Source organism: Fringilla coelebs (assembly GCF_963513975.1).
Source record: "Fringilla coelebs genome assembly, chromosome: 31".
Taxonomy (NCBI): domain Eukaryota; kingdom Metazoa; phylum Chordata; class Aves; order Passeriformes; family Fringillidae; genus Fringilla; species Fringilla coelebs.
Window position 1 is genome coordinate 1,942,126 of NC_140057.1, and position 14,488 is coordinate 1,956,613.

General features: G+C 55.2%; 1 protein-coding gene across 1 annotated transcript; it reads right to left on the reverse strand.

The window, feature by feature from the left end:
• Positions 1-10,150: 10,150 nt before the first annotated feature.
• Positions 10,151-13,600, reverse strand: PGLYRP2 (peptidoglycan recognition protein 2; the record flags this gene model as incomplete). The annotated part of the gene is made up of 5 exons (XM_084223817.1): positions 10,151-10,427; positions 10,506-10,827; positions 11,663-11,873; positions 12,375-13,220; positions 13,549-13,600. 5 exons carry the CDS (start codon positions 13,598-13,600, stop codon positions 10,425-10,427), a joined length of 1,434 nt encoding a protein of 477 aa, XP_084079943.1. The 3' UTR covers positions 10,151-10,424.
• Positions 13,601-14,488: the final 888 nt, after the last annotated feature.

Sequence of the window (14,488 nt, forward strand, 5' to 3'; positions counted from 1 at the left end):
TGTGTCACAAATTACCTCTGCTTCTTTCAAATAGGAAAAAGATGCCACCTTTTCCCTGCTCTGGTCTGTCCCCACAGGGAGGACTTCAGTGTCTGTGCCAAGGGCTGTGCAGCCACTTTGGGGTGGAGCAGGGGCTGAGGTGGGTGGGTGTGGAGCAGAGATCCTCCCACCTTCGCAGAACTAGCTATGCCCATCCTGAACACACCCTTCAGTCGTTTTGACCCATTTAACCCTTTCTCCAGTCTCCTACACCATTCAGTATCAGCCACTGTTAGCAATCTTGCTGTTTTCAATGGCTGCAGCTTTAAATGAGAAAGTTCAGCATGGCAAAAGTTCAGAGTGCTGAAGACAGCAGGTATTTCTAGCCTGTGTGTTCCATACTTTGTCTAAAAGGCTGTTGGTATCTGGATGTTTAGACACTTTTTTAGACACTGAGTTGCATTTATCATCTGAAGATGTAAAAATCTTCATCTCTGTGGCACACCCATAGGCCACATTCATCCCACTCAGCTACTCCCAGACCAGTTCCTGCCCTCTGCTGAAGCCCCCAGTCCCAGCCCAGTTTAGGCTGCTCTAATTCAGAACTGCCAGTCCCACCCTGATATACTGAAGTGCCTGCAGTCCATTTCATTAGGCTCAAAACTAACAGGAAGTTCTCAGCTTTAATTTTCAGCTGGCTTAGCCCTGAAGCAGGTCACCAGAGTCAGCTAAATCCCCAGAAATGTCCCAAGGAAGGACGAATTGCCCAGCCAAGGCTGTGCCAGTGGTGCTGAAGGGGTGACTTCTGCTGTCCCAAGAGCAGCCCTGGGACTGCAGCCTGAGGAGCCACATTTCCTCAGGAGCAGGAGCAGCAGCCTGATGGATGTTTAAAACTTAAGCAATTCAGATGGACAGTTCTTTCCTGTGCCTCCATGATAGCCTTCAAAAAGGAGCAAACCCACTGATTTCAGGTCATGAAAGATCCCTGCAGGAGGAACTCAACACAAGCTCCCAGATGTGTCCCCAGTAATTCCCTCACTGCTGTCAGCAGAGCTTTAGGACAGTGCCCAGAGCCCTGTGCTCATGGCAGGTGAGCTCAGCTCAGCTGGCAGTGAGACTGTGTGTGGTGGGTCCCAGCACACCTTTCTGGCAGCCCAGTGCTGTGGTGGCTCCTGATGGGTCACAGTGGCTACAGACTCGGCTGCTTGCCCACAGGTCTGTGTTGTCCCAGGATTCACCACAAAATCTCTTTTTCCCACCCTGTCAGAGAGAACAAAGTCACAGCACTTGCTGGAAGGTTCAAGTCTCCATACCCAAGATTTGTGCCAGGGACAAGGGGGCACACAGCCTCCCCCAGGCAGCACTCCTGCTCTGTTAAACATCACAGCCGATGTCATTCTGGGGCTGGAGCAGCAGCAAGTTCAGGCTGAGGAGAAAGTTGGAATCCTTGGACTTCACACTGGTGCTCCCAGTAACACCCAGAAGGTCATGGTTTGGTTACCAGATGAAGAATTATTAGCACCTGGTGAGTTTGATGCCTTAGGATTTTAGGTTTTATATTTTTCATGTATTTGTGAACCTGCAATTCTTTAGTGTATAACTCTGAATTCCACACAGAGTGTTAGCTGCTGCTTTCCTATTTTGGTTAGACACAATAATTCCTCTCTAGGCCTGGGAATCAAGAACACCTCACTGTCTCAGGCCCCAAGAGATGGAAACAAAAGTGAGTTGGTGGGGAAACAAACTTGGGGTAAACGACTTCATTACGTGAAGCTGTAATTGGAAGATTAACCTCCAATATGCAAATGGCCCAAACTTATAGAAGTGTGAAAACCTGTGACCCACTGTCCATTTTTGGCTGTAGCCTCCCTCAGGGGGCTTCATCTGCCTGGAATGTACCTGAAGGACCTTCAATAAATCCAACTGCTCTTTATTCCCTTAATTTTGTCTGGTCTCTGTTTTTAGGTAGCCCTGGAAAAGGCATCAGGTTAATACAATGCTAATTTTAAAAAACCCATTTGTCTATGGAACCTCACAATACTTATTCTGTAGGAAAAAGAACTGGAAAGCAACCAGCCCAGTTGTGGCAAATTTTACCACTTCAGGTATAACTTTGGGGTTGTCAACCACCAGAGACCACCAAAGAGACCCCCAGGACAGAAGAATGTGTGCATGAAAGGAAGAGAAAATGTCTTAATGATTTTGTGGAAAATGATTATCATATGTATGTTTACTCCAGGAAAATCAATGAATACGTATATAAAATAGAGTATAGAAACAGAAGCAGTTTCTATAATCAGTGTAGACTTGGTGGAGTTACACCCCACATGTCTAGCCAAATAAAGAACACCTGCTTTCTGCAGGAAAACACATGAGATAGTTCTTCAAACATAAAACTAAAATGCACAAGAAAGAAAATGCTCACCAAATGTCACTAAACTGTTTCCAAGCCACCAAAATCCATTAAATTGAATCAGACAATTTAATTTAAACAGCAGGATGTGGCACGCTCCTTATCTTTGCTTTGCAAAGAACAAGTACAGTATGTCCACAGTCCTGGTTTGAAAAGACAGGTGTCTGCTAAGGAAGGCAGGAGCCTCCCTTGAAATGGAAAATGTAAACTCCCTTGCTCTGAATTATTATAATTTTGAAATTAAGAGGCTCTCAGGCAAAGATATAGAATAGGAATAACAGTTATTTACTAGGAAAATTAAAAATACAAAAGCAATAGTATAAACAAACAAACAAAAAAACCCCAGTGCCAGAGTCAGAACAGGAGCTGACACGCTGTGGGTCAGGGTGGTGGCACCAGTCCTATTAAATGGTGGCTGCAGTGCACCTGCAGTGACAGGAGTGGCTCTGTTGGAGCAGTGATCCTGTAGAAGGGGGGACTTTACATCTGAGGGTCCAGTGGTGGCGTAGATGGGCCTGGAATTCCCCTGAGAATGCAGGGGAAAAGAAAGCTGCTCCTCTGGGAATCCAGTGGGAAAAGGCTGATCTGTTCTTCCAAAATCTCAGATTATATCCAGATAGGAATGTTTGGCTCCTCTCTATGGGCAGAGCATCTCACAATGGGATGATGTAATTTTTATCAGTCATGCAGTGACATTCACTGGCCCATTAACAGAAGATATTTCCTGGAGAGAGGATTGGTTGTGGAAGAGATAAAGAAAACTGCCCAATTGACAGAAGCTCCTCCTCTAACAGATGGGAATAGAATACACACCCCCAGCTATATCTTTCAACCTAGGACATCCACTGAAGACAATTCCTTTTGGAAGAACACGTTCCTAAACTTCCCTTGAAGCTGGGAATTTGTGCTACAGACAGGTTAGGGAGCCCTGACAAGCAGACTCTGATGTTAGAAAATGTGTGGACAGGAGCTGCACCACTCACTGTGAACGGAAATGAGTGTTGAAGGAGCATGGTGGGTCCCAGGGAACTCTGACCCCTGCAGAACCTCGTCTGACATGGATGGGCCAGCCCAGCTGCACTGGGATTACAGATCACTGCACTTCCAACTGCCAGGTCAAACATCACCTCATCACCTTCCTATTGAATGCTTATCACTGCTTGCTGTGAGTGACAGGGGAATTGGGTGGGGAGTAGCAGCAAATTGACATTTATTGATTTTCTGAATTATCAAAAGGAAATATAATCAATTGTCACATGAACATTTATTGCTAATTCTACACAATTAGGTAATTTCATTAAATGTACCACTTACCATGCCCACAAAGACATTTCCTTCAGAAGAAAAGGAGAGTGCTTCAAACCGTGCCATAGATGAGCCCTCATTTAAGCAAGGCTTCTACACTTCTACATTTTCCTTTCTGTAAACCATGACAAATTCACAACTGACTTTTTTTCCAAAAAAAAGTCATGGCAGTTCACTTGTGCCCTGTAAGTCCCACTTTAAAAAGCCTTTAAAGATATTGTTTTATCTGCAATGACTTTGTGCCTGTAATCAGAAAGTATATTTAATTGTTCTTTTAACCATTACTGCCCTCAAAGTGGGTTTGCCTGAGAAGAATAGAAGCTCATACATGCAGAGGCGAGCAGGCTGCTTCCCCTGAAGAAATCAGAGCAAACACAGAGTTCAGATCTGGGAATGGAGGAGTCCCAGCTGACTGGAAGCTGGAGAATGTTGTCCTGATTTTCAAGGGCAAGGAGGATCCCAGACACTACAGGCCTGTCAGTCTCACTCTGATACTTGATAAAATCATGGAAAAGTTTGTTCTGGGAAGTATTGAAAAACACCTGGAAGACAATGCAAACATCAGTCAGAGTCAGCATGGCTTCATGAGGGGAAAGTCCTGCTTGTGAAATCTGATTTCCTTCTATGACAGGGGAACCTACTTGGTTGATCCAGGAAAGCCAGTAGATGGAATCTTTCTGGATTTCAGCAAAGCTTTTGATATTGTGTCTCCCAGAATGCTTCTAGACAAAGTGTCCATCACACACCTGGATGAACACATTGTGGAATGGGTGAGCAACTGGCTCAGGGGTCAGGCACCAAGGGTGGCAGTCGCTGGGGTGACAGCACGCTGGCAGTGGTCACCAGAGGGTTCTGCAGGGCTCCACTGGCAGCCCCTGCTCTCCAACATCTTTGTTAACGACAGGACTTGAAGGGATAATCAGTAAATTTACTGATGACACCAAACTGGGAGGAACTGCCACCTGTCTGAAGGGCAGAGAGGCTCTGCAGAGAGACCTCCCAAATAGAGATGGGCAATCACCAATGGTGTGGACTTAAACAAGGGAGGGGTCAGATTCTGCCCCTGGGATGGGCAGCCCTGGCTTGGCATATGGACAGGGGAAAGAGGGGCTGCAGGGCAGCTGCAGGGAGGGACCTGGGGGTCCTGGCCAAGGGCAAGCTGAACATGAGTTAACAGTACCCTGGCAGTCCAAAGTGCCACTGTGTCCTGGGGGCAGCAGGCCCCAGCATCCTGGCCTCTGGGCTGGGGAGGGGATTGTCTGCTCTGCACTGGGGTGGCCTCACCTTGAGCGACAACACAATATAAAAAAGACATAAAGCCATTGCAGAGTGTCCAGAGGAGGTCACAAGGATGGGGAAGGGTCTCAAGGGGCTCTGTGAAAAACTGCTGGGGACACTTGGTTTGTTCAGCTGGAGAAGAGGAGACTCAGGTGAGACCTCACTGAGCTCTTCAACATCTTCCCAAGGGGCAGTGCAGGGGCCAGCCCCAAGCTTTTCACTCTCATGAGCAGGGACAGGACTCAAGGAAATGGCTGGAACTGAGTCAGGGGAGGACAGGTTGGATATCAGGAGAAAGTTTTTCTCCTAGAGGGGGGTGTTGTAGCAAGCACGGGGCTTGCGAGGGCCCCATGGAGAACAGAGGCCTAAAGATAAGAAAAAACCAAGTCATAGTGACCAGGCCAGAAGCCCCTCTCTTCCATCTTCCAGACCCTAGCTTATCTTTCTGTGACCCCATAGGTTACTTTTCCCTAACCCCTGCTATTGGACAATTTCTGATCCTCTCTAGCCCTATATAAGGGGCTACTTTAGCCCATTCTGGCCAGAAGAGCCATCGCTGGAACCCTTCACAGAATTCCCAATAAAGCCATGGCTGTGGAACACCAGGACTTTTCCTCTCCTCTCTCAGTGTCTGCTTGCCTGGGAAGCCATGGACGGCCAAAGCACCTTTAGCAAGCCAAGAGCTGAAACCATAAAAGAGCTGAGATCACTTAAGAGCTGATATCACTGGAGCTCGCTAAGGGCTGCCTGCGGCTGAGCGCGGCTGGGGCATTCGGAGAGTTCAGTCTGCAAGGACTGAGCTGCCTGGGCAGAGCTCGCCTGCCTGTCTGGGGCACACCAACCCTGCAGGAAGCCAGCTACCCGGCATTATGATTGAGCACTGGAACAGGGTCCCCAAGGGAGTGGTACCAGCCCCAAGTCTGTTTTGGGACAGGAGGCATTTCGACAATGCTCTCAGGCCCACGGTGGAATTGTTATGGTGTTCTGTGCAGGGCAGGAGTTCGACTCAATGAACCTGATGGTTCCCTTTCAACTCAGCATGGTCTGTGCTGCTCTGAAATTACTTCAGCATCCAGCATTCAGCTTTCACTCCAGAATAACGCTGTTCCAGCCTGGTGAACATAGACATTCCACCCCCCCTAAGCACCTACAATATTCCGTAATTTCTTTGGATTAAAGAAAGAAAGAAAGAAACTGCATGTCATGGTTTGACCCTGGCACAATGCCAGTGCCCCCATGAAAATACATTTTCCCTAGTGTCTGCTGTGAGATGTGACCAGTAATAGATCAAAGCAGGCTCCAGCTTAGGAATAAAAGGGAAAAAAACTTTATTAACCTACAACTATATATATAAAGAGAAACATACACAGAACTCGGACTGAAAACCTTCCAAAAACATTCCTCCTCCCCCCATCAAATTTCCAATACATCCACCCCTTAGATCATCAACTCTCAGTCCATCAACACCCTTTAGATATCAGTTCATCAAGGAGAGAGGAGTCCCTCTTGCACCATGGGCTTCCCCTGGAAACACAATTGAAACCTTTTGTGTTTCCATGTCACACGTGGCACCGCCCAGAGATCATTTTGCCATTGTGACATCTTCCTTCTATGTACAGTGCTCTCACCACTGCTCATGGACCAGAGCTGCTTCTAGGGTTTTCTTTTTAAAGGGTGTTTTGCTCAGTTCCAAAAAAAGCACAGTCTCTCACTTTTGGTAAACCTGTCCCCTCCAAATTTCACCCTTGGGGCTGAGGGGTCTTGAGAACAGAGATCTTCTTCTTCTTCTTCCCTGAAGATGGAGGGCACAACCACCCTTCTCACCCATCGTCTCTGTTCACACCACTCCTTCACATAAAATCACTGGACTCTCTTGGCTCCAAGTCATTGCCTCCCCCCTAAATGCAGTTTCTGTGTCACAGGAAAAAATGGTTCTGTCCATTCCTATACAAGAAAAGTCCAGCCAAGGTCACTCTATCAGCTCCTCTCAACTAGGATTCTTCTCAACTTCTCTCGTGGCCCATTTCCTCTTATCTCTATCTCTCTTCTCATTCAACTCCTGGAGAATCAGCCTTTGTAAGGTTTCCATCATCTAAGAAAAAGGTTAAAAATCTCAGGCTCTGCCTGTCCAGAACTCCCATGGCTGCCCTGCCGGGCACCTTCTCACTGCACTCCCGCTTCTCCTTCTCGGCTGGCCATGCTATCAAATTTCAAGGTGGCACAGACACAGACACCAGCTCTCTGTCTCTTTCCCCTCGGGGCGGGGGGAGGGAGGGCTGCCCAATATCTCTCAGGGTTCTTCCACCCTTCCATCCTGCAGAAGCCTTCACCTCCCTTCTCTGTCCAAGCTCTGGCCTACCTCGCTCAGGCTGCATGGCTTCCCCTCCCCGCCCAGCCCACAGCCGGGCAGGTGAGGTATTGACTTCTTTCCCCGACTGAACCAAGAGAGCTTCCCCTGGGAGTTCTCAGCTTTTAACCCCTCTGTGTTCTCAGAGGTGTATCCATGTCCTCAGTGGCCATACCAGGTGCCAATATTCAAATCTGAGCACCTATTGGTTTGACCACAGCATCCCAATAATCTAACTTCCTCTGAAACCAGGACACTGCATTTAAGTGTCACTGTAACAATTCCATGCCTTTCTTCACTGGCTGCCTGTAAGGGCATTTACAGAGCAGCTCGACAGGGGCCATGGTTTGCCCTGGCCATGGGAGGGGACAGAAGAGGCTGTGTGTGCCCCCCATGCCTCTGTCACTCATGGGGGATGTGTCAGTGATGGAGGACAGGTGACCTGGTCATGCCACCAGGAGTGCCAGGATGGGGCACAGGTGGCCATGGAAGTGCCACCATGGGTGTTGTGACACCAGGGCACGCATGGCCATGGAGATGCCACCGTGTGCATGGTGACACCAAAGGGATGTGTGGCCTTGGAGGTGCCACCGCAGGTCCCGAGATGCTCATGGACATGCCACCAGGGGACAGGTGGCCATGGGGTGGCAATGCCAGTGGGTGTGGCAGTGTGACAGTGACAGGCCATGTGTGGGGCCAGGCTGGGGTGGCTCCGTGCCTGCCCAGTGGGTGGCCTCGCTGGTACCGAGACGGTTTGGCTGGGTCCCAGTGCTAGTGCCGCTGGGCCTGGTGCCCACCGGTGGCGGTGCCACTGTCAGTGCCAGCCCTGGCACGGGCAACGTTGGGACAGGAACACATGAGGTGGGAAGAGACCCTGGGGATAGGGGAGACTGAGCATCCCGGGGGGCTGTGCCAGGCCAACACCTCCCACCCCACACCCCAAAATTCATCACCCCCCACCCATCATCATCATCACCCCAAAAGTCATCACTCCCCCCAAACCATGACGCCCAAACCATCCCCATCACCCTCCACCCATCATAATCACCCCAAAAGTCACCACACCCCACCCATCGCCTCAAAATTCCCCACACCCTTCACCACCACTCTCCCACCCCTGTACCCCCCACACCTACCCCATCCTCTGCCTCCAGCGCTGCCCTGGCTCTCCTGTCGCCGTGTCGCCTCCTCCTGTCCTCGGAATGCAGGTACTGCTGCAGGGGTGGCCTCGTCCCCTCCTGTCCCCCTCGCGTCCCTTGTACCCTTGGGCGCCTTGGATGGGGCGTAAAACGCCTTTTGGAACAGGGACCCGCACGCTCTGGCCTTGGGGACACCACTGTCGCCATCAGTGCCGGGTGGCTGTAGGAGCATTTCCAGCCCTGCATCCGCTCCCAGCAGCGGCTCCCCGGGGACCTCCCGCCCCTTTCGGGGTCGCCGCCGGTAGACCGCCGGGGGCAGTCGCGGCGCGCCGCTTGTAGTTCTTCAGTAGGGCGGGGGGCTCGGGCGCGGCCGGGCGGGGGGCTCGGGCGTGGCCGGGCGGGCTTCCACCTCCATCTGTTGTGGGGAGAGTCGAGTTTGACGGTTCCACGGGGTAGATGTGGGGGCGCTGGCATGGGGGGAGTCACTTCTGGGGGGCCCCCGGGGATAAATTTGGGAGCGGTGGGACGGGGGAAGTAATTTTGTGAGATGGAATTGTGGGTGGTGGGACGGGGGGAATCATTTGAGGGGTTCATGGGCTGGATTTGGGGTTAGTGGGATGGGGGGAGGCATTTTGGGGAGTCCAGGGTCTGAACTGGGGCGTCGTGGGGTGGGCATCCCCAACCCGGCATCCCCACCTTGAGGGGTCCCCAGTTTTTGGGGGCCCCCCTCCCTGGGACACCCCTGCCCACCCAGAGGACCCAAATTGTTGGGTTCTTCTGCCCGCCCAGGGGGTACCCACCTAGAGGGTCCCCACCCAGTAGGTGCCCACGCCAGCCCCCACCCCTGCCGGGGACAGGGTGATGGGTGCCCCGCCATGCCTCGGGCGCAGGCGGGACCGGAGACGGTTCCGTCCCATCCCGGCCGCGCTTCCCCTGCGCCCCTCCCGGCACCCTGGGGACCCCCTGATCCCCCCTTTGTCACCCGCTCAGCGCGGCGGGCGCGGTGGCACCTCTGTGACATTCCCGAGGTGGCACCTGCGCTTTTGATCATCACCACCCGCCAATTTGTCACCAGCGCCCCAGAGCGGGGAGTAGCCCACATCCTGCAAGGGGGGTGACAGCATTCTTGGGGTCTCCCCACGCCACTTCCAGCCCCCGCATCCCCCCGAGGATGCCGCGCGACCCCGTATCCCCCACGCTGTCCCGGCCGCAGCATCCCCCGAGGGTACCTTGGGGACTGTCCCCATGTCCCCCCCGCACCGTCCCCCCGGTACGTCCGATGCTGCTCCCGCGCTCGGTCCCCGTTCCTGTCGCGGCTTCCCCATGTGACCGGGCAGGAATTACAGTCACCCCGTCACCTCCTCCTCCTTCTCCGCTGCTCCCGCTGGGGACGCCCCAGCGACACCCGGGGGACACCGCGGGTCACCTCTCGAAGAGGTCACGGTAGCTCCTAGAGTCCCCCCAAAATGACAGTTGGCGGGGGAAGGGGGGGGGGGCGGGATGCTGCAGGTGCCAGTCTGGGGACTGGGTGCTCGTTTGGGGTGGGGGGGGTTTGGAGTCTTCATGGTGGCTCCCGAAGTCCCCTCCCATCTCCCCAAAGTCATCCCCAGCTCGTGCCTCAGTTTCCCCCTTGCTCTGCAGGGACCACCTGGAGCTGATGTCCTGGAATTGGATTTATTTTGGGGGGTTTTGAGGTTGGGTCTACTGGGATGGGCTGGGGGGCCAGGGTGTGGCTGGGCTGGTGGTCATCTCGGCTGGGGGCTGTCCAGGCTGGGGGGCTGCAGACCAGATTCCAGCTGGGATCCATGGGTCTGGTGTTCATCTGGACCAATGTCCAGCTGGGATCCATCAGACCAACATCTGCCGGACCAGTGTCCATCCAGACTGGGCTGGTCTCCATCTGAACTGCTGTCCAACCTCTCCTGCCTCCATCCAGCCCAGGCTCCCTGGCTGGGGCCGCTCCTCACTGCAGGGTGGTCAAGACTCACAGTCAGTCACAAGACGACCCTAAACCCCTTCCCACCAACCCCACCAGTCCACCCACCCCAAGTCCCTGTGCCACCGGTGTCCCTTGGAAGCCAGGCCAGCTCTGGATCTCCTGGAAGAGGGCGTTGCCGGGGCAGTCGGTGTGGCCAAGCTGGCGGTGGCCGCGCAGAATGAAGTCTGGCCGGATGTGGCCGAAGCGGACGGCGCAGGGCAGGAGCTCGTCCCGCACCAGGGCCAGCGTGTCAGGGTCTGGCAGGGTGGCCGTGAAGTCCCCAACAATGCCAATGCCGAAGCCTTGGGTGTTGTAGCCCTTGGTGTGGGCACCCACCCAGTGCCAACCCCGGCCCTCGTACAGGTACCCATCCGAGCCCACCACAAAGCTGTGAGGACATGATGGCAGTGAGGGGACAGTGGTGGGGACTGCAGGGGGACAATGATGGGGACTGCAAAGGGACAGAGATGGGGATAGTGGAGAGACAGTGATGGGCACAATGCGGGGACAATGATGGGGGCTATGGGGGCTTATGGGGACAGAAGGGGAAACGGGAATGGGGACTGTGAGGGGACAGTGATGGGGACTGGAAAGGGACAGGGATGGGGACTGTGAGGGTTATGAGGACAGCGTGGGGACAGGGATGGGGACTGGGAAGGGACAGTGGTGGGGACTGCAAGGGGACAGCGGTGAGGACCATGAAGGGACAGTGGTAGGGACTGTGGGGGGACAATGGTGGGGGCCATGGGGGGACAGTGATGGGGACTGTGAGAGGACAGTGGTGGAGTCTGTGAGGGGACAATGACATGGACTGCAATGGGACAGTGATGGGGACCACAGGGGATGAGTGACCATGGGGAGACAATGATCGGCCCCATGGAAGGTGGCAGGAACCAGTGGAGGTGCCAGCGCCCACAGGGGTAGAATGACAGGATCCAGGGGCGGTGACAGGGATTGTGGGCATGACAGTGCCCACGGGGGTACAATGACAGGAACCAGGGGTGTGAAAGGGACTGTGGTGGGTGCCAGCTCCCCAGGGGGTGACAGGGACTGTGGTGGGTGACAGGGATTGAAGGAGATGATGGGGACCACAGGGGATGACATGGCCCATGGAAGGTGGGAACCAATGGAGGTGACAGTCCCCACAGAGGTACAATGATCGCTCCCCCAGGGGGTGCCAGGGCCCGTGGCAAGTGCCATCACCCCAGGGAGGTGACAGTGACCTGTAGCCAATGTCGTCCCAGCCGCGGGTGTCCTGGTGGAAGCGCTGCATGTCCCTCATGGCGCGGGTGCAGGCGCTGAAGGTCTGGCAGGGCCGCGATGGCTCCAGGGTGTGGTGCAGGAACACCGAGCCCAGCGGGGGCTGCAGCAGGGCTGGGGTGCCCCGGTAGGGACGGGCACCCCACAGGCAGCGCGGCATGATGGCCGGGCACTCTGCGGGGACAGTAGGGTGGTGCTCCCTGAGATCCTGGGGATATGGCAGAGGGAACATGGGGGGACATGGGGCTTGATGAGGACACAGTAGAGTCTGCATCGGGACAAGGGGCTTGATGGGCCCTTAGGGACATGGTGGTGTCCACATAGGGACAAGGTCCTCCTTGGGGACATGGCAGAAGCCATTTGGGGACAAGGGGCTTGGGATAATGGCAGAGGCTGTGTGGAGAAAAAGGGGGTGATAATCTTTGTCTGGGAGGTGACAACGCCCATTTAGGGGGTGACAATCCCTGTTTGAGGGGTGACACCCCCATTTAGGGGGTAACTCTGTTTGGGGGGAACAATGCCCATTTGAGCAGCGACAATCCATATTTGGGAGATCACAATGCCCATTTGTGCGGTGGCAATTCCTGTTTAGGGGGTGAGAACCCCTGTCTGGGAAGTGACAACCCCAGTTTGGGAGGTGTCAACCCCATTTATGAGATGCCGCTCTACTCGTACCCACGTAGCGCTCGCTGAACTCCCGCGCCGCCCTATGAGCCATGGCTGCCACCTCCTGTGTCCCCACGTCTCTCAGGAGCTTTGAGGTGGGCGATAGCGTCCTCAGCAGCCCCAAAACCGCTGTGACCTCCTTCTCCAGACGTTCCTGTCCCACCAGTGCCCCAAAATTCCGGCGCCGGTAACTGCTGGGGGGTCTCCCCACTTCCGAGCCATTCTCGGTCCCATAGTAGCCCCGAAGCAGTTCGGCCATCGGGAGGGGTCCCTGGGCCAGTCGCGCCCCCAGGACCACCCCATCCATGGCCCCGATGGCCACAGGGTCAGGAACAGGGGACGGAGGACCGCTCAAGGTGTAATTTTGGGGGTTCTCCACGTCGTCCCAGCAGCCGCCAGGTCCCAACACGGTGGCATTGTTGTCACCCCCCCGCGCCAGCAGGAAGGATGTCCCCAAAGCCTCGGTGATGGTGACAGCCAAGAGGGGATCGACAGGTGGGTCGAGGGTGGGGAGGGGTCGCCCAAACCCGCCGGATCTCAGCCCCGCCTCGATGCCGGCCAGGAGGGGACCGAGGGCCACCGTGGAGCCGTCGGGCGCCAGCACCGCCCCCAGCTCCGGTGTCGTCGGGTCATGGTGGAGGAGCTCGGTCAGGAGCTGCCACTGGCCGGGGGTGAGAGCCGGGGGGCGTTCGGGGGTCCCAAGGGGCTCGCCCAGCACCGCCCGGCACCCCGGGGTGCTGCAGACTCCCAACCCCCTCCCCAAGGCTGTGGCGGCGCCGGGGGAGCCGCCCCGGGCTGGGGACTCGAGGGCATCCAGGATGTCGAGAACTGAGTCCATGTGGCGTGGGGGAACAGCTGGGGACACGCCTGGGAGGACACGGGGTGGGGGTGAGGGTGGGGGTGAGGGGGGTTAAGGGGTACGGAGGGGGTTGGAGGAGGGAGAGGCACCCAAAAATGCACCACAAGCAATGGGAGGGCACACAAAATAGGGGAAAAGGACCCAGAAAAGGAGGGAAATTACCACAAACCAGGGAAAAGGACCCAAAATAAGGGGAAAGGACCCAAAACAAGGGGGAAAGGACCCAAAACAAGGGGGAAAGGACCCAACGGACAGGAGAACAACACAAAATCTGAGGAAAAAAGGTGTCCTGGGGTGTTGTGGGACGTCATGGTGCGTCCTTACCTGTGCCAGGGTGGGTGCAGACGCTCAGTGCCAGGAGCAGCCACGGAAACATCCTGCAGAACACAGCAACACCTTGAGGGACACAGGGACACCCGGTGGAGCAGGGGGCAGCCTGTGGGACATGGCCCCAGGGCCTTGGGGACTTTGACCCCACAGGGACACATGGGGGAGGGACAGGGACACAGGGAAAGGGACAGGGAGACACAAGGGGAGGGGACAGGGACACACGGGAAGGAGGGGGCACAATGCCACCAGGACACACATCAGGGGCAATGTCGCCACACCTGTGGGGATGCTGCCACCATGACATGCCAGCGCATGAAGCCACCAGGATGTGTCAGGGGATGCTGTCACCAGGCCATGTGACCCCCCAGGTGACCACTGACCCTTGTCCTGTCCCCAGCCTGTTCCCAGGGGCAGTTGGGGCCCCCCGAGCGCAGTGGCTCTGGGACACCCTGGTGGCTGTCACCTGCTTCTGGGCCACTTGTCACCAGCTGAACATGTTCCCAGTCCCACCCTCGTAGGTGGTGACATCCAGCTGAGACACCGTAGTGATGACAGTGGGGACATGGAGGCAGGAACTGCATAAGGCAGTGCTTTGCCATGGCCGAGATTAAGGTGCTGGTGGCACTCTGGTGGCACTGACACTGTCCCAGTTTGTGACCCCACCCATGTCCATGTCCCTCCATGTCACCATCCATGTCTGTGTCCCCTATCTCCGGCTGCATTTCTGGCCCAGGGTGGGTCTTTCCTCCTCACAGATCCCAGGGCTGGGTTTGCAGCCCCTCCTCATAAAGGATCTCTGAGGCTTTTCCTCCCTTTTGGATTCCTGCGACATGGAGGTGCTCAAAATGGCCTCTGCCAGGAGGTTCTGCTGCGGGCATTTGTCCACCCTGGTCTCCAACCTCAGCTCCATCCTCTGTCTGGGGGAGGAAGGACA